This window comes from Syngnathus floridae, chromosome 4 (assembly GCF_059516105.1).
Source record: "Syngnathus floridae isolate MCC-2025c chromosome 4, RoL_Sflo_1.0, whole genome shotgun sequence".
NCBI classification, from domain to species: Eukaryota; Metazoa; Chordata; class Actinopteri; order Syngnathiformes; family Syngnathidae; genus Syngnathus; species Syngnathus floridae.
Window position 1 is genome coordinate 14,882,454 of NC_142416.1, and position 16,934 is coordinate 14,899,387.

General features: G+C 42.2%; 4 protein-coding genes across 7 annotated transcripts in view; 1 reads left to right on the forward strand and 3 right to left on the reverse strand.

Annotated features, from left to right (window-relative positions):
• slit2 (slit homolog 2 (Drosophila)) overlaps positions 1 to 6,185 on the forward strand; it is a 115,973-nt gene extending 109,788 nt beyond the window's left edge. For 3 of the 4 annotated variants that reach the window (XM_088372448.1, XM_088372449.1, XM_088372451.1), the window contains 10 exons: positions 84 to 223; positions 1,112 to 1,135; positions 2,022 to 2,115; positions 2,291 to 2,428; positions 2,671 to 2,911; positions 2,988 to 3,118; positions 3,196 to 3,350; positions 3,455 to 3,809; positions 3,887 to 4,101; positions 4,680 to 6,185. In XM_088372448.1, the coding sequence (XP_088228574.1) occupies positions 84 to 223; positions 1,112 to 1,135; positions 2,022 to 2,115; positions 2,291 to 2,428; positions 2,671 to 2,911; positions 2,988 to 3,118; positions 3,196 to 3,350; positions 3,455 to 3,809; positions 3,887 to 4,101; positions 4,680 to 4,936 (1,750 nt within the window). In that variant the 3' untranslated portion in view covers positions 4,937 to 6,185. The remainder of the gene's footprint in view (positions 1 to 83; positions 224 to 1,111; positions 1,136 to 2,021; positions 2,116 to 2,290; positions 2,429 to 2,670; positions 2,912 to 2,987; positions 3,119 to 3,195; positions 3,351 to 3,454; positions 3,810 to 3,886; positions 4,102 to 4,679) is intronic. The other variant, XM_088372450.1, reaches the window with a different exon arrangement.
• Positions 6,186 to 6,759: 574 nt separating this feature from the next.
• On the reverse strand, positions 6,760 to 8,994 carry LOC148399357 (uncharacterized). Its single transcript, XM_088372452.1, has 2 exons — positions 8,691 to 8,994; positions 6,760 to 8,618 (listed from the first exon to the last, which is right to left on the reverse strand). Exons 1-2 carry the CDS (start codon positions 8,731 to 8,733, stop codon positions 7,213 to 7,215), a joined length of 1,449 nt encoding a protein of 482 aa, XP_088228578.1. The 5' UTR covers positions 8,734 to 8,994; the 3' UTR covers positions 6,760 to 7,212.
• Positions 8,995 to 9,295: 301 nt separating this feature from the next.
• Positions 9,296 to 12,586, reverse strand: chrna9a (cholinergic receptor, nicotinic, alpha 9a). The gene is made up of 7 exons (XM_088372667.1): positions 12,541 to 12,586; positions 12,299 to 12,444; positions 11,277 to 11,431; positions 10,973 to 11,153; positions 10,450 to 10,801; positions 9,798 to 10,366; positions 9,296 to 9,685 (listed from the first exon to the last, which is right to left on the reverse strand). The coding sequence occupies exons 1-7, from the start codon at positions 12,584 to 12,586 to the stop codon at positions 9,515 to 9,517; spliced, it is 1,620 nt and encodes a 539-aa protein (XP_088228793.1). The 3' UTR covers positions 9,296 to 9,514.
• Positions 12,587 to 14,207: 1,621 nt separating this feature from the next.
• On the reverse strand, positions 14,208 to 16,188 carry rhoh (ras homolog family member H). Its single transcript, XM_088373552.1, has 2 exons — positions 15,970 to 16,188; positions 14,208 to 15,506 (listed from the first exon to the last, which is right to left on the reverse strand). The coding sequence occupies exon 2, from the start codon at positions 15,289 to 15,291 to the stop codon at positions 14,722 to 14,724; it is 570 nt and encodes a 189-aa protein (XP_088229678.1). The 5' UTR covers positions 15,292 to 15,506; positions 15,970 to 16,188; the 3' UTR covers positions 14,208 to 14,721.
• Positions 16,189 to 16,934: the final 746 nt, after the last annotated feature.

A 16,934-nucleotide genomic window follows, 5' to 3' on the forward strand; every position in this document is an offset into this window, starting at 1 on the left:
TCATGTCAACAGATTAATGACTTTCTACCGGGAATATGTAGAGTCGATGATGCTGACGATGCAGTGTGTGTGTTCGCTCCAAGGTGTGTGTGCCCCGAAGGCTTTGAGGGCGACTCTTGTGAGTTTAACATCGACGACTGTGAAGATAACGACTGTGAGAACAACTCGACATGCGTCGATGGAATCAACAACTACACATGCATGTGCTCACCAGAATACACAGGTAACAAACACATGGCTAATGTCGTCTCCATGGTGACGGGCACACTCACATCAGTACTCTCCTCCAGTGCTTCCCAAACTTTATTGAGCCAAGGCATATATTTTACATTAGAAAAATGTCAGGGCACATCACTAAATAAAAATGTCATAAAAAGTATGTACAATAATTGCCTATTTGAAAAAAAAATGCAATTGACAAACACCCCCCTAACATTTTTTTTATAATTGCCTTTGATTAGTAGTTTAAACTGCAAATCTTTAAACTAATCTTACAACATTATCCTTAGAAATAAAAGGATTACAGAACAATTGATTTTGGACAAAAATTCGCTCAAAGAGCTCGAGCACACATCTGCGTTGAGACTCTGTAGCTCCGCAATAATAATAATAATAATAATAATAATAATAATAATAATAATAATAATAATAATAATAAATTATATTTATAGTGCACTTTACATTTAAAAAAAAAAAAATCTCATAGTCCTACAGAAAATGCCTTTTTAAAAAGAAATGTCTTAAGACCGTTTTTAAAAGTGTCAATATGCCACACATGAGATGGAGACTACAAACACTTTAAAATTTGTGTTATTTTTAGTAAATGCACTGTAATTTTCCAAGCAATGAAGTGGAAATTGGCTCATTTCCAATTTCCTGCCACATCTAATGGTCTCTCAAGGCACACTAAAGTACCATGGCACATAAGTTGGGAATCACTGCTCTCTACTCTGTTCTAACACTGCTCTGCTGTGTGTCTGCTTTAGCGTTGCGCTAATCACGTGCGACTGCTAACTTTTGTGGCGCTCTTCTCTCTCTATCTCGCTGTCATTTGTCTTTTTCTTCATCTCGCTCTGCTTTCCGCCATCCGCCGTCTTTACTGTGGTTGCAGCTGCTACCAATGAGGTGGAGAGAGGTTAGTTGGTTCGTCTCGCTGTCCCTCCCTCTCTCCCTCCTCCCTTCCTTTCAATGATTTAGCAGTGCTAATTGGAAATTTGATATTCACTCAAGCATGTAATGCTTGTGCACTCTGTTCAAATTGCATGTCCTCAATTTTCGACTGTTATTCACGTTGCACTTTTGTTTAAATTGCTGCTTGCTGCTGAATGCATATTATTATACTACAGACAGTATATTATTATTGTTATACAAATGACTTCCCTCAAGTGCGATGATTTTGGTCATGCAGTGGAAATGATGAAAGGATTGCAATGTATTTTACGACACTTTCACGACTGCGTTTTCATGAACACGGCTAGCAATGTTCCAGAGGTGTAGGTAGGTGATGAATTTTGCAGAAAGGTTAAGATAAATGTCAAAATGGGAAGATTCCACACTCATGAAATGGCCATTCAAAATAAAACACCAAAAGAAATATTCTTTCAAAATGCTGTTCTCTAAATTTTAACATCACTTTTTAGGACTAAATGTTGTAAACAGGCATAAATATCACCCATCACTGAACATATCGCAGACAGATCCTCAAGTAATTTTATAATTATTCCCATTGTGGATGCTGTCACGAGCTCTGTTTTACTCCCTCATGATTTCTTTTAATCAATTTAAAAGTTCTGAGTTTGAGGAGCACCGGTATGCGCCTGGGAATATCATCAGGGACATGACATTCCCACAGATTAGATCATTTGTCAGACCTCTGCGTTAGCCTTGCCCACAAGAGAGCCATCCATCAAACAATACGCAAACACACACACCCACACACTCAGTACAGACGCATGCAGCTTGTCAGAGTTGTTCAAGCTGAAAGTATGTCTGTGTGTTTTTGTGTGTGTGTGTGTTCCCAGGAGAGCTGTGTGAAGAGAAACTGGATTTCTGTGCTCCGGAACTGAATCCATGTCAACACGATTCAAAGTGCATTTTGACCCCTCAGGGATACAAGTGAGTGGGCGAGACGGACATGTGCTCACACAATCATTGGCATCATAAGCAGTTCTGTCTTGTTCCTCTCCCACTGTACTTGAGTCAGAGCAGGTCTCACATAAAAAGTAAACAGTTGCTGAGTTTATGCGAAAGACGTTTTAATGCATGTGGGCAATCCGTGTGTGTGTCGTAGATGTGAGTGCACCCCAGGTTATATTGGAGAACACTGCGAGCTGGACTATAACGACTGCGATGAAAATAAGTGTCAAAATGGCGCTCAGTGCATTGACGCCATCAACGGCTACACTTGTGTCTGTCCAGAGGGCTACAGGTGAGCGATGCAAATCCAGTATAATATTTTCTTTTACAGCCCCTATTTGATATATTATGATCTATATTGTAAATTAACAGCCTTTAATGAAGTGAAATAAAATTTTGGATTCATTGAGTAGCTATTGATTTACCTGGTCCTTCTGAAACTAGAGTAGGAGGGCTCCCCCTTGTGGTGATTCATTAGCTGTAGTCCCGAAGCGTGTTGCCATCATTCTTAAACAATGTGTGTGTGTGTTGCAGCGGGTTATTCTGCGACTTGTCCCCACCAATGGTCCTTCCTCGCACCAGCCCCTGCGACAACCACGACTGCCTCAACGGGGCGCAATGCGTCGTCATGGGAACCGACCCCCGCTGCCAATGTCTCCAAGGCTACGAGGGGGAACGCTGCGAAACGCTCGTCAGTGTCAACTTTGTGGACCGGGAGTCCTACCTACAGCTTCCCTCCAATCTGATCTCGCCACAGACCAACATTAGCCTGCAGGTGCGGGATGTCTTTTCCGTTAATCTAGATTGGAAGTACCTTCTGCATTCTCATATATATCGCGCTGTGTTCTCAGATTGCTACAGATGAGGACAGCGGGGTGTTATTATATAAGGGGGATAATGATCACATTGCAATGGAGCTTTATCGGGGGCGCCTTCGGGTCAGCTACGATACTGGCGCTTATCCTCCCTCTGCTATATACAGGTTTGTGGGACACAAAGAAGCTAAAGTGCGCTCACTAAGTTTTTACATGACAGATGATTCCATTGTTTGTCCCTCAGCGTGGAGACAGTGAATGATGGCACTTTCCACGCGGTGGAGTTGGTAGCATCCGATCAAACTTTGTCATTGTCTATCGATGGCGGGGCCCCTAAATCCATCAACTCCATCAGCAAACAGTCCACACTCAACATCGACTCCCCGCTTTACCTGGGAGGTAAGAAAGATGAGCACACACTCACAGGTCGCTTCGTCGATAAGACGGCACATGCTTGGTTTCATGTGTTCCTTGAACAATGTTTGTTATTGCGATGGTTCCAGGTATGCCAGAGCGTGCCTCGGCATCTGGGGGTCTGTCAGCCCTGCAGCACAGCTCAGGTGGGCGGAATGGCACCAGCTTCCACGGCTGTCTCCGTAACCTCTACATCAACGGAAAGCTCCAGGACCTCGGAGCGGGGCTGGGCTCGGGAGCTGCGGGCGCCGGGGCGGCACAGAGCGGCACTCGGCGGTGGCTCGGGCAAGGGGTGGAACCTGGTTGCCAGCCCTGCCAGAGAGGCGCCTGCGTCCAGGGAGACTGCTACCCTACGGGACATCGTGGCTTTACCTGCACCTGCCACCCGGGCTGGACTGGACCCGTTTGCGACCAGCAAGTCAACAACCCATGTGATGGCAACAAGTGAGTCAGATATTTTCACCTGATGTTGTGATATATATACACAGTAGTTGAATAAGCTCCTCTTTTTTCGTCCCCAGGTGTATTCATGGTACCTGCCTGGCCATCAACTCCTACTCTTATTCCTGTCGCTGCCAACCCGGTTTCAGCGGCGTCCTTTGCGACGAGCAGGACCAGGAAGCGACCAATCCCTGCAGTCTGTCTCGCTGCAAACACGGCAAATGCAGAGTGTCAGGACTGGGCAAAGCCTACTGCGAGTGTAACAGTGGATTCACCGGAGAGGCATGCGATAAAGGTGACCTTCGTAATACAAAGTGACACATGGAATGGACTCTCATGAGCTTGAACGATCTCTTTATTGAAGAGACTATCCTTTCTGAACGGCTGCTTGGTTCACTGTCTGCATCTAACAATGTTTCTTGTTTCTGCATTAACACTTCTAACACTTGCTTTTCCGAATCAGCCTCGCCTGAGCTTCTGCTCACTCCCACACGAGGGGTCACCCAGGTGAGACTACATGGTTTGTTTTTTTTCATCCTCTTATGTAGTTTATACAGTGTTCCCACAAAACATTTGAATTCTTTTAATCCACATTTGATCCATCAATTGATGTGTTGTAGATTGTACACAAAGGGAGAGAAGAATTCTAATGTTCTGAACTCCTTTCAATGAGAGTGTCAGACCAAACAGAATAAAGCTGCCTGGGGGCGTTTCCAAATAACTTCTCTGAAGTGTCACATGCTTCAAATCTTTGTCTTTTCATTTAACTTAATCTTCATTTACTATCTTCCCCACTTTGTCTGTGCCATTCAAATCCAACTTCTCTATTGTTGGACCACAGAGTGGATAATCACTACATTTTCTTTTGGGCAGAGGTGGCCTGCAGAGGGGAACGGGTCCGAGATGTCTACCAGAGACAGCAAGGCTACGCGGCGTGCCAAACCCAGGAGAAGGTCTCCCGTCTAGAGTGCAGGGGCAGCTGCCTGGGGGGAGCAGGAGGACAAGGAACCTGCTGCACCCCCCTCCGCAGCAAACGCAGGAAATACACCTTTCAGTGCACTGACGGCTCCTCTTTTGTTCAGGAAGTGGAGAAAATTGTCAAGTGTGGCTGTACAAAGTGTTCCACATAAAAAAAAAAAAAAAAAAAGACTTTTCTCTTTGCAAGATATGTTTTGTGTACCTGCCCGCCTTACTTGCTTCCCATCTCCTTCTTTGAGACCCTCCATCATTTTTTTTTTTTTTAAAAACCCTGAAAAAAAAAAGAGACTTAACGGTTTCTTTACTTGTCAGTGCTGGACTGATGATTGATGCTTCCTCGGTGGGGATGTTGAATTGTATTGTAAAGTACAAAAACAGACTTATTTTTTATTATGAAGTGGAGAAAAAGACAAAAAAAAAAAGAGTTGACTTTTTCCTCGCATCTACTTCTTTTCATGGATCACGATGACTCCTGCCGCTGTCTCGTCCCTGGAGGATCCACGCGTCCTGAAGACTTCCCAGGCATCCTCTGAGAGTCGTGTGTGGTAAGGAGAAACCCAAATTGCCTCACCACAACACAAAATAGACTGTTTACACAATCCTCAAAAAAGTTTTTCATACAGCAACTCTCACCCGTAGCAGAGTTCCAGGTTCAATACATTATACAGTACTCCCCAGTCATGAGTATTTATTGTATCATAAATACCTGTACTTATTAAGTAGGTCCTCCCCCCCATGTATCAATTCTGATTCTTTTAATATATATTAATTTATATTTGTCCTTATTTTTGTATTAAAAAGACATAATCTGTCAAGATAGCTGAACTAACAATGGTGTCCTCTATTTTGGTTGAAGCGAAGTTGGTTTTGTTTGTCATTGTTTGTTTTTTGGGAATCTATTGTGCTTGCCAGAGACCTTGGTTACATTTTAAGCTGCAAATGTGACGTGAGGACAGTGTATATTTTTGTCACGTTTCCTGAGAGTTTGTACTGTGCCATTCATTACCAGAAGGTCTTTATATTAGAGTATACGAAACACAGATCTTGTGAGTAGCGTTGACCCTAGAGGATGCCTAGAACTGTTTTTACCTTTTTAACAAATTTATGCTTAAAGGATACTGTGACTTTTTCTAAATGAAACTACTTTGTTAGCCCCATGGTCTCCGATGTTTAACATGTTGCTGCTAAGTTTTGTACCGTAGACTTGGATCCTGATCTGTATGTTATATAGAATCTCCTGCTCCCACTGTACAGGGGCACCATGTGTAACAGATAAATATGTTCCCCACCTCTACACGTGTGCATTGTGCTTGATAGATCCCGTCTCCACCCCCCCCCCCCCCCAAGACTAATGTCAGTTCCCTGACTGATGTTTGTTAATTAAAACCAATATTTACCTCATATCCTTAACCTCTGCCTTTTTTTGTCACAATAGTATACCCTGGTCTGGAATTTTTTCTGAGGTATTAAAAAACCAAATTGATCATATCTGTAGTAATAACTATATTTTTGAATGTGGGCAATATTTTGTTAGTTCTCACTGAACTGTATGGATTCCAGCGTATAATAAGAACCAATTTCTGGATTTGTGGTACGATTACAAAAGTTTTTATGAGATTGCACAATGGTTCAAAGCTTTTATGTGGACGTACCGTATGTGCAAAAGTTAACCAAATCATATCAGTTTAAAAAAAAACGTTTGAAAGTATTATCCTCATCATATGTTCCTTTACATTGTATTTTTTTCAGCACACTTACATCATAAAGTTCATCTAAGTAAAAAAAAAAAATAAAGATTCAATTGGAGACACCAAAGAGAAGTCATTATCAAAGCTGCCAAATTTGAATGAACAACAAAATATGACCAACAATATGGAATCTGGTTAGAAAATGTTGAAAATATGGGCAAGCAAGTTTCTGGACTCCATAGCCCAATGTTGGGTTATGTGGGTCCACATAACAGAGACACTTCAGACAAAGTTAACCATTTATTAAATATCGAAGGCTTACATTATATGACAGAAATTTGAGCGCATATTTGCTGTTTGACATAAATCCAACAATTTCAACACATGATAGTAGCCTAAACACAAAATGCATAACATTTGGAAACTTGAATAACACCAGCAAACTGCTTTGTAAATTAGCAATTGTGGCTGGGAAGATTTTTTTTTTAGGTTGCAGGCTAGCTAACTTGATTTTGCTAGAAATGGGCCGAATATAACAATCGATTTACAGTTGCAAATTGAGCCACTGATGGAACAAAGGCACTCAGTTGTTATCTACTGCGTGGTCAGCATCAGTTTATCACATTTTCCTAAATCTTTGTATTGATCCTTTTCATGACTATCAATCTTTAACCAAAGGTTTTAAATGAACAACAAAAAATTCAGGTTGCCATTTCAACAAGAAACAGGACGTTGAGCTATTACTGTATACAACAAGCATTCCTGGCAACCTGTAAGGATGCATTGAGCCCTGTGAGTCCCATCTCCTGCACAAATCCAGTCACATGCATCACAGTGCTGTCCTCACGTTTCTTCCTCATGATCACGTTGCTCGGCCGTGAACAACACACGGAACACGCTTCTCTCTCTCTCCGCTCCAACTGTCTCTTGAGGTTCGCTTCTCTGCGTTTATACTCATCTGTCTTCACCTTGAGGAGTTTGAGCTGCCGCATGAGGGATTCAATATTTATTTTGTCTTTTCGTAGTTTTTCCATTTGTGTCGCCCAGTCGTCCTCACTCTGGTGTTTGAGCAAATCCTCCATTTGCTTCCTCCGTTTTTTTTCCTCTTTGTCCCACTCCTCTGAATTCGAGAAGAGTTTATCCTGCTCTTCTTGCAAAGCTTCTCTCTTTATATCTTCTGTCTGTCTGATGGCAATTTCTTTCCTTTCATTTTCCTCATTATGTATTTTCACCATCTCTTCCGTACCTTGTCCAAGATTATTCTCCCTGCCGGCTGCTTCCTCAAGTATTTCGGGAACTTCTTCCACTCTGTCTTTGAGATCTTCTCTCCTCTCCGCCTCCTCCATCTGGATTGGCATCGGTCTTGCCATCTCCTGAGTCACGCTTCCACTTTTTTGCTTAAGTCTCTCAAGCTCCCTTTCATACCTGATTTTAATATGTTCCTCGTGTTTTATTTTGAGCTGCTTCTCTTTGTGTCTCAGCAAACGCCGCTCCTCCTGCTGCATGCCAACCAGATCCTCCTCTGCTCTCTGAAGCATCTTGCTAGTGTAGCAGGTTCCTCCATTATCCTTCATCATGCGGTCCACAATGGCAAGCAGCTCGGATGTCTTCTCCTTACTCCCGGAGCTTTGGTTGTTGAAGACACAGTACCTCCCGCCACATTCTGTCACCAGTTCCTCCAGGTATGGACACATGTCTATCATACACTGCTTCACAGAAACTCCATCTTCCAGACAGTCTCCATGGGTAAAAACCACAATGGAGAGTTGTAGAGCATGAGAACCAAGGGCCTGTTTAAACTGGCGCACCGCCTCTTTCTCCTCCTGAGTTATTCGTGAAATCCGAACAATGAGGAGAAAGATATGTGGACCTGGGAAGAGGAGACTAACAGACTTCCTTAACTCTCTCTGCACCTCCTGCAGAGTCCGCGAAGTGTCCAGAATTCCCGGAGTGTCCAAGAGCACCAGGTGCTTACCGCAGATTTCTCCACAGGCCCTCCGGGATCGAAGGGTGATCGAACAGCTACTGACTTTTGCATCAAAGAGTTTACGGCCCAGGATAAAGTTGCCAGTGGCGCTTTTTCCACTGCCGGTCTTCCCCAGCAGAACCAGTCTGATCTCTGACAAGGAGGAACATGACTTTCCACCTAGATTTGAAATTCATTTGGAAAGTGTTTTTTAGTTGTTTAAATTGAAGAAGACAGTGACACAATACTTACCTGTTCTTGTCTTGGAGCACAGTTGCTTGCTCGAGGAGGACATGTTGTTTCTGGTTGCTAGCCGGCAAGAATGAAGAGCAACAACACGTTCCTGTAGGTTGGGGTTTTCTTAATGTGGGTGTGTAGGGTCAGTGACACAACAAACCCCTTTTGACCTGCTGTCATCAGCATGATTCAAACATCTTGAGCAAGATTGTCTCAAAAGTCTTGTCAGCCTTGTGTTTCTTATCATTCAGATTACAGCTCCAGGACCATTGGGGAATAACACTATGATGAGAAGTTGCATGACTCGACTGTGGTCTTTGTGATCAAAGTCCACAGTTCGGTTTATTTTTAGTTTTTTTATTTGTAAAGCCAAGGTGATTGGTTGCTGATCCACAAAGCACCAGGGTGCCTTCATCTTTATCCAGATGTATTATGACAATATATCTTTCTTTTGGTGACCATTTGTTAATATCTTGCTACATTAACGACAAGGATGCACAACTCCAGGATGACAGGGTGAAAAATGTGAAACAGTGAAATGGCCACTGACCTTAAGGACTGTCACGCCTAGCGCTGAATGGCTGTCTTTCAAACCATCAATAATGGAGAGTCCACGCGGCTTCTCGCTGTAGCCTAAATTGTTTTAATGATCCCTTCAGGTCTTAAGTGTCAAAGCACAGTAAACAAAGTGACGACATGCAAACAGCGACCGCACAATACTGACATATGAAACACCTTTCATTGTACTGTAGACAGACAGTTCCAATTCATTCCACCTCTCAGATGAGAATTAGGTGACTCAGGGGGGATCATTGAGGATTAGTGTTGAAAACAAACTGTCAGGATGCCTTGGCGATAATCAGGATGCTCATGAGGAACACCATGATAAAGAAGATCCACATGAAAAATCGATCCATCACCTTGGCAACCTTCTTCCACTCCGCAGCCTTGATGCAAGTAGTCCTCTGCTCACGGAAGCAGTTGGCCATGTACTGGATGTTCTTCACTACCTAAAGTAGTGTCATACAAACGAGATATTGAAATGGACAGCTTCAATGTGACAGTGTGGAAAGTCCAAGCATCATTGGCAATCTAACTGATGAGCTCAGTTAGCTATTGTACCTGATTGTGTTGGAGGCAGGGGCAGCTGCACGGGCAGGCCGGGATCTGATGTTTCTCCTCGGGATAGAGGATCTGCTCCTTGAGTCCTCCGTTTAAATGCTGGAGGTATGAAGCATGAGGAGCAACCTTGTAGTCCTCATCATTTGTGATGTGATGGTGGTAGTGCTGTGCGGCCTCTCCCTTCCCCTCCGGTCCATGGGCGTGGTTTTTGTAATGCTGTTTGTTTTCTTTGACCTGGTCCTGTTTTTTGCAATGTTGGCTGTGATGATAATGGATGCTGTGGCCATTGTGTTTGTACGAGTCGCTGCCAAGGTGGTGGATGTCAGGGTCGAAGCTTGTCTCACTCGCGGTTTCGTCGGGGTACAGAGGGCTCTTCTCACACTCGGAAGTGGTACAATTCTCTCCTACCTCATAGACAAAAAAGATTTTGGACATGTAGTCTATGATGAGGACTTTAGCCCAGTGAGGGACTGGCTTGGCCTCAGCTCCACAGAAATGGATGTTCATAATGAAGATGGTGAGAGAGGTAGAAGCTGTGATCATGATCATGGTGGCAATGTAGTACTTCCCTGGAGAAAAGGAAGGCATTTGGAGATAGAGGGGTGTTGGACCTGCCATGTTTTTGTGGATCATCTGAAATGCAACTACTAACCTATATAGGGCATGCTTTCCGCTGGCGGCATGCTCTCGGCCACCAGCAGCTGGAACACGGTGAGCGCGAGCAGCACGGTGACCCCCAGCGACACCTTCTCCCCGGAGTCAGCAGGGAGGTAGAAACCCAGTGGTGCCAGGAAGGAGATAAGGAAGCAAGGCAGGAGGAGATTGAAGATGTAGAAGGAGGAACGGCGCTTCAGGAGCAAGGTGTAAGTGACTTCAGTGTATGGATCCGAGCAGCAGCCGTACATCATGACGTTCCTCACCGCCGGCATGCCGTGACACTCCCACTCCACGTTCTCCACAAAGTCAGACAGGTCGCCGCTGTCCATTCCTAAGCTAACAGCAACCTGTGTGGAAAGCAGCACTGAATGAAAACAAAAGACCAGAATGTCCAGAATCTTTCTCCTGAAGGCCACATTCAAAAAATGGACGCCAGATCGGTTGACATTATGGATTATTCACTGTTTCCAACTCATTGGAACAATTTGTGTTCCTACTTTTCACCTGCTTTTCCACACCTGGTTCCCATTGTAAGTCCATGAGCCAAACGTGAGGTTGCACTGCTGCCAGTCAAATGGGAAGTAGGAAACGTCCACCACGCACGTGCTCTTCGTGATGGCTGGTGAGTCCCAGACGATCTCCCCATTGTAACGCAGCTTCACGTTGGTGTTGGACGGACCTGACGATTCCTCATCTGCTCTGAACACATATCAGACCCAAGTCAGATGGAGATACTGCTGCTTTTGAGAACGATAACGACAATCTGCGCATTGAGGTAAGGGAAGTGATCGGCATACATATCGTAATTTTGTGCTTGCTAACTTGTTATAGAGGACGATGTCAGGCTTCCAAACCAGGTCACTCGGAATGTTGATCATCTCCAGGTCGTCGTAGTCCTCCTTGTTCCACTTAAGGTAGGCATCGTGCCACACTTGCCTGATCCACAGGTATGTGGTTAGCACCTGATTTCGCTCATCCTGCACAAGCACAAAGAAAATAGATTAGAATAAAAGAATAAAATCTGAATAATGATAATGATAACTTTTTTGAAATTTTCAAGAGAATAAAAACTGCTCTTAAATAAAAATTGCCACTTTAAGAGGAAATACACTAGCAGGCAAGCATTTTTTGACTTGATCCTTAATTTTTAATATATTTTAGTGCTTGCAGTAAATTCTGACACTAGTCAAATTTAAAATGAATCCTTTCTTGGTTAATTAAACTGATATTGTAATCATTCATCTGGAATGACAAGTCAAGAAAGTGGGGAAATTACGTACTTTGTTGGATTATTGATGTTAGATAAAAATTGTTGTTTTTAATTATTGCAATTATTTTTAGACATTTAATAAGTCACTGACATTTTGAAGAAAGATAATATTTCAGGAATCTGTGTAACTTGTAACATAATTTAAAGCATTCTGAACAGCTATACATTAACAGCAGTAGATATACTTGTTGGTTAGGCCTTTCCTGAGAAAGAACACAAATTATACATTTATTTGTTTAATAAATAAAAATAGCAAATATTTGAGTATATTTATAAATTTATGTTTTACAGACTTTTTGCCACTGTCCATAGTTTTGTGTTTAACTATGTTTGTATCATACACATTTACTGTATTGCCCAAGGGTAATGATGTTCAATAAGTTCAAATTTAAAATTAAAAGTATCAATTTAATAGGCATTGCAATTACATTTTTCAGTCTTGTGGCCAATGTCTATTATTTTGACCCTACCCCAGGTGAGTTTTCATTTAAAGTTGAGTAACTTATCAAATGAGTCAATGATGCTCTCGGGCAGGCTTTAAGTGATGAATACGGGTCATTTCCTTTGCACTCACCATATCTTTAATCTGGGACAGCGTGATCTGAAGGGAGACATTGAGGGCTTTGTCAGTGTCCCCTACAGGCCTCAAAGCATTGGAGTAGTTCTCCATCAAGTCATTCAGAAGTTTGCGAGCGTAATGTCCCCCGGCCCCCTGACACACTGATGGACAACGGGATGGAACAAGAGTAGGAAGACAAAAAAACAAGAACATTTCAGTCTGCTCAAGTCAAACAGGGTCCAACATGCAAAACTGACCTTGCACGAGAAGGCTGATCCAAACAATCAGTGCCGCCCGTTTCATTTTCGACAAGATGAGGGCGTGACTTGAACCATATATATAACAATGGGACAACTGCAAAAACAGTGAAACCGTTCAGTTAAAGCACAAATTAAACATCAGTCTTCTCTGAAGTCCCTTCTGTCCTGCGCAGTGAGAACGACTCGTCATAGCGTCAATGCTTCACTAGTTGTTAGTTTGCCTCCGTCACTGTGTGCATGTATGTGTGTGATGGCTGCTCTGTAACAGGAGATGACACACACACACACACACAAACCCCCCCACAGGGTACAATGGCGCGATCACATATCGTAGACAGTATGTGAAACGGGACGCTCGCTGCATAAGTCACTCGTGTACATGCACACAACCAGCTGTGTGACACGCTGAACACCACGCTGCAATACAATGGCATACATCAATGTCACACACACACACACGCACGCACGTACGCTGACCCTGTGTGTGCCAGGTCAGTCAGCAACAGCACACATATCAGGGAGCATGTGACACGTCATACACACCAATGGACTAAACACAGATCCCGGATTAGATTTCAACTCACAGTGGGGAGTCTATGACAAAAGCACAGTAATCAGAAGAATAGACTTTGTAATGTAAGTAATCAGAAGGAAAGGCCTCTAAAATTGACTAAATGATCCGTCGGGGTGCTAGTTGACTTTCAAATCCTAATTTTAACATTATTAGGAAATAATCCAAATGAATAAATAATATGCTATAGGCTCAGAGGCAAGTATAAAAATAAGTAGTGAAATAAAGCAAATGGACGTAATGCACATTGATTTCAGGCGTTTATTATTGTCACTGTGTGGGGGAAAATATGTGTTAAAAAATAGATGGTCAATATAGTAAGATAAAACTGTCAAATTTTCTCACCTTCAGCATGTCTGGCGCACACGGGATGTTGAGTTTTAGTTTGTGGGGATGCTTTTGTATCTAATGTGTGTTTATTAACACCCTTTTCAGTCTATTGATACTATACTCGAGATGGATCCCTCCACAAACTGCAAATAAGGTCGATGTCAGTAAGAAATGCTGCTTGCATATCCCAGGTGTTTCCTGTGTGGGCACGCACGCGTATGAAAAAACGAATTTTGCGGGCTTGTGGGTTCTAAGGATGCGCACATCAGGAGTATGTCTTGAGTGCACGCAACACAAGTGACAATTTGTTTGGATCTCGTTCGATTTTCTGTCTTTACAACTGATTTGGGATCTCAACATGAATGATGGGTCATTCCTTCAGTTTTTTACATTATGACATGTTTGTCTTGTAGATTTTATTCAAAAGAGTCATGCTTCAGAAGAATCTAATGAAATTAGGCCCGGAAATATACTGCACTTGGAAACTAATGATATATGTGAGTAATATAAAGTAGAAGCTAAAGTGAGTCTAGCCAATCTTCTTCAATTAGCATCCAAGCATTCAAATGCATGGCTGAATTTAAGATGGTTGTGCTTTGACTTTATTTTCAACAAAAAGTGGCAATTGACTTCCATTTGCTCATAACGCTACCTGCGTGAACTTTAGTGTGTGTGTGTGCGTGCAGACTGGAGGATAAGACATTGCGGTGACAGTGTGTCTGAGCAGAATGCCAGTAACAAGAAGAGACCACGGCAGACTCTGTTATCGTTTTAATAGCTGAAAAATGGATTTTAATGCATTTAAATAACTTCAAGGCACATTCAAAAGTACATTGCTGACATTATACTTAAACTTTAAGACTGACAATAATGCTCCCTTTTTTCTAGAATTCTGACGGATGAAGATTGTATATTGTGTTTGTATTTTCAGTGGCGCAGTATCAAACTTATTACGAGTGGGGCAAAATGAACGCACCAATTGACGATCAGTGACAGTCGAAAGATATCTTAAATGTATATATCATAACACAAACTCAATTCTGTGTTAACTCCTAGCCCATCAGAAAAAAAATAATATTCCTTAAAATAAAATGTAAACCTTTTGAATAAAATATATTAAAAAAAAAAAAAAAAAGCATGACATACCACTGATAATGTAATGATAAAAAATTTCAAGATGTGACAAAACTGAAATAGTCTTGGTATGAACTCGTTAGAAGGCTAATTATCATCTGTGCTTGAAGATTTGAAAATTTTAAAGCGTTCCCAATAAAAGGTCAAAAGACTTTGCACTGGTTCAGGCTGAACATGCGTCGCCTGGCCTGCCTCCTGTTGTGGGTGATGGCGGTCCGCACGGCGCACTCGAAAACTTGTTGGACCCCTCGTTTGGTCAAGGACGAACACTCCAAGTAGCCTTTGGCGTGCACCTCCTGAGCCACATGCCTCCCCTCTGCCGCAGAGATGCAGTTGCCCCGATGCGTACCCGACTCCCGCAGGTCCGTCTGGGTGCCCACTATGAGCACCGGCACCGTGGGTAAGTTCTCCCGAACCTCGGGCATCCACTTACTCTGAATGCTTGCCAGAGAGTTGCGGTTGGCCACAGAGTAGCACACGAGCACCACGTCGGCCTGCTGGTAGGATCGAGGTCGGATCTGCCTGAAGTTGTCGTGGCCCGCCGTGTCCCACAGGCCCAGACTGATCAAAACACCGTCCATGTAGACCTCCGCTCCGGTGTTGTTGAACACTGTGGGTTTGTAGACGTCAAGGAAGGTTGCTGATGTGAAGCTGACCAGGAGGGCCGTCTTTCCCACCGCGCAGTCGCCGACCAAGACACATTTGACAGACATTTCTGCAGCTGGCTCAGATCATGTGAACAGTTCTGTTCTGTGGAAGGACGACGCCTCAAGGTTGTCAAAGGCACGTATGTACGTCCATCGTTTTTAAATGTACTGCATGTTTTCTCCTTTAGGAAATTCCCCAGGTGTCTCTTTTGTTCTTATAACGTGAACCTTGTTGGCTCTGTGGTTTGTCAACAGGTGAAAAAGGCCAGATGAAAGGTGTTCTGAGGAAGACATGAAGAGGAAACTGTCTGTAAATCATACGTGTTGTCCAGTGTCAAAGGTAATGTTCAAAAGTAATCAGAGTATAAAGTTGTAATGTTATTAAAAATAAAAGTAAAGACTTAAATCTAGATATTACAATCATGAAAGTGTACAAGCGTGAGGGCTGTTAAGCAGCTAACATTTTTGGTAAGTTGACCTTTGTTGTGACCTTTCTTTTTCTTGCTGTATTACAATTTGCAATCCTTAGTATAAGCATATATTTTATTTGTATTCTAAAGGAACTAGTATAAACGTAATAGTTTCTTTGCCAGATCAAACTTTTAATGTAGTGGTGACTATTTGCACTGTGGTAATACATTTAAAACTCACTTTGTTTCTGAGGTGACTGAATTACGTATCACAGTTTGTTTTACCCAAAAACAATTAAATCTGGAGGAATATATATGTATTTTAAAAACATACCTTTCTCCGTCGTTTTTAAGTCTTGCCAGTTGCTGGCAGTCTTTTTTGCAGATATCCGGATGTCTCTCATTGACGACTCTGAAAAGTTTGCTGTTTACTTATACCAATTTATTTACTTACTAACTGATTCCCCCGTTAGGAAGACCGCGCTTAAAAAGTATGCCTTTCTGTCTACGCTATATTTTAACACTTGTCAGGTGACAGTAAAGCCACTGAAAAAAAGAAGGCAAGAGCAGCACATCCGCTTTTTGGTGAGAGGAGGGTCACACATCCCCCTCACAGCAGCAGCATTTCGCATGTTCATATTTCTGCGTTTCAATTTTTTGTCTCAAATTTGAGAAAACAGTGCAACAGCAATTAATACAGACAATAAAACAATATCAAAGACTCAGGAATTATAATAAATGATTAAATAAATAGTAGTAATAATAACAATAATAATAACAATAATAATAAATTGGTTATGTGGTGGGCATTAGTAAAGATCAATCCGGACAACAATACATCAATCATAATACTATATTTAATTTTTTATACATATTTATATTTATATATATTTATATATTTTATATATTATAACTGGCTTAGTGCATTTATATCTGACACAAAATGTGCTTTCAATCCTCTTTGTCTGATTATAATTTTCTGCTCATTCGTGTCAACACGGAACATTGCATGTGGACCGGTAAACCTGGGAAAAATCATTTCAATAACAGTTATTTTCTTTCAACTATATGGTCTATAAGTCTACAAAACCCGTTTTAATGCCAGGTTTTTTTTCAGATAAGAAATTAGGTCAAAATAATTTCTCACACACACACACACAAATAGGATTTTAACAGCTTCTCTGTCAGTGGCTATAAGTTAGTACTGTATGACGCAAATAAAGTAGAAATGTTCCCAAACAGGTTCTGAATGACGAAAGTATCTTCAGCGTCAGATGTTAAGTATGAATCTGTTCGCAG

What these genes read in the sequence shown, in the direction of transcription:
- LOC148399357 (XM_088372452.1), bottom strand. Translation starts at nt 8,733, where the DNA reads ATGTCCTCCTCGAGCAAGCAACTGTGCTCCAAGACAAGAACAG. An exon ending in GTGCTCCAAGACAAGAACAG is followed by an intron (nt 8,619 to 8,690) that starts GTAAGTATTGTG and finishes TTTCAAATCTAG; the next exon opens with GTGGAAAGTCATGTTCCTCC.
- chrna9a (XM_088372667.1), bottom strand. Translation starts at nt 12,586, where the DNA reads ATGAAACGGGCGGCACTGATTGTTTGGATCAGCCTTCTCGTGCAAG. An exon ending in GGAAAGCATGCCCTATATAG is followed by an intron (nt 10,367 to 10,449) that starts GTTAGTAGTTGC and finishes CCTTTTCTCCAG; the next exon opens with GGAAGTACTACATTGCCACC. An exon ending in CCTGCCTCCAACACAATCAG is followed by an intron (nt 9,686 to 9,797) that starts GTACAATAGCTA and finishes ACACTACTTTAG; the next exon opens with GTAGTGAAGAACATCCAGTA.
- rhoh (XM_088373552.1), bottom strand. Translation starts at nt 15,291, where the DNA reads ATGTCTGTCAAATGTGTCTTGGTCGGCGACTGCGCGGTGGGAAAGACG.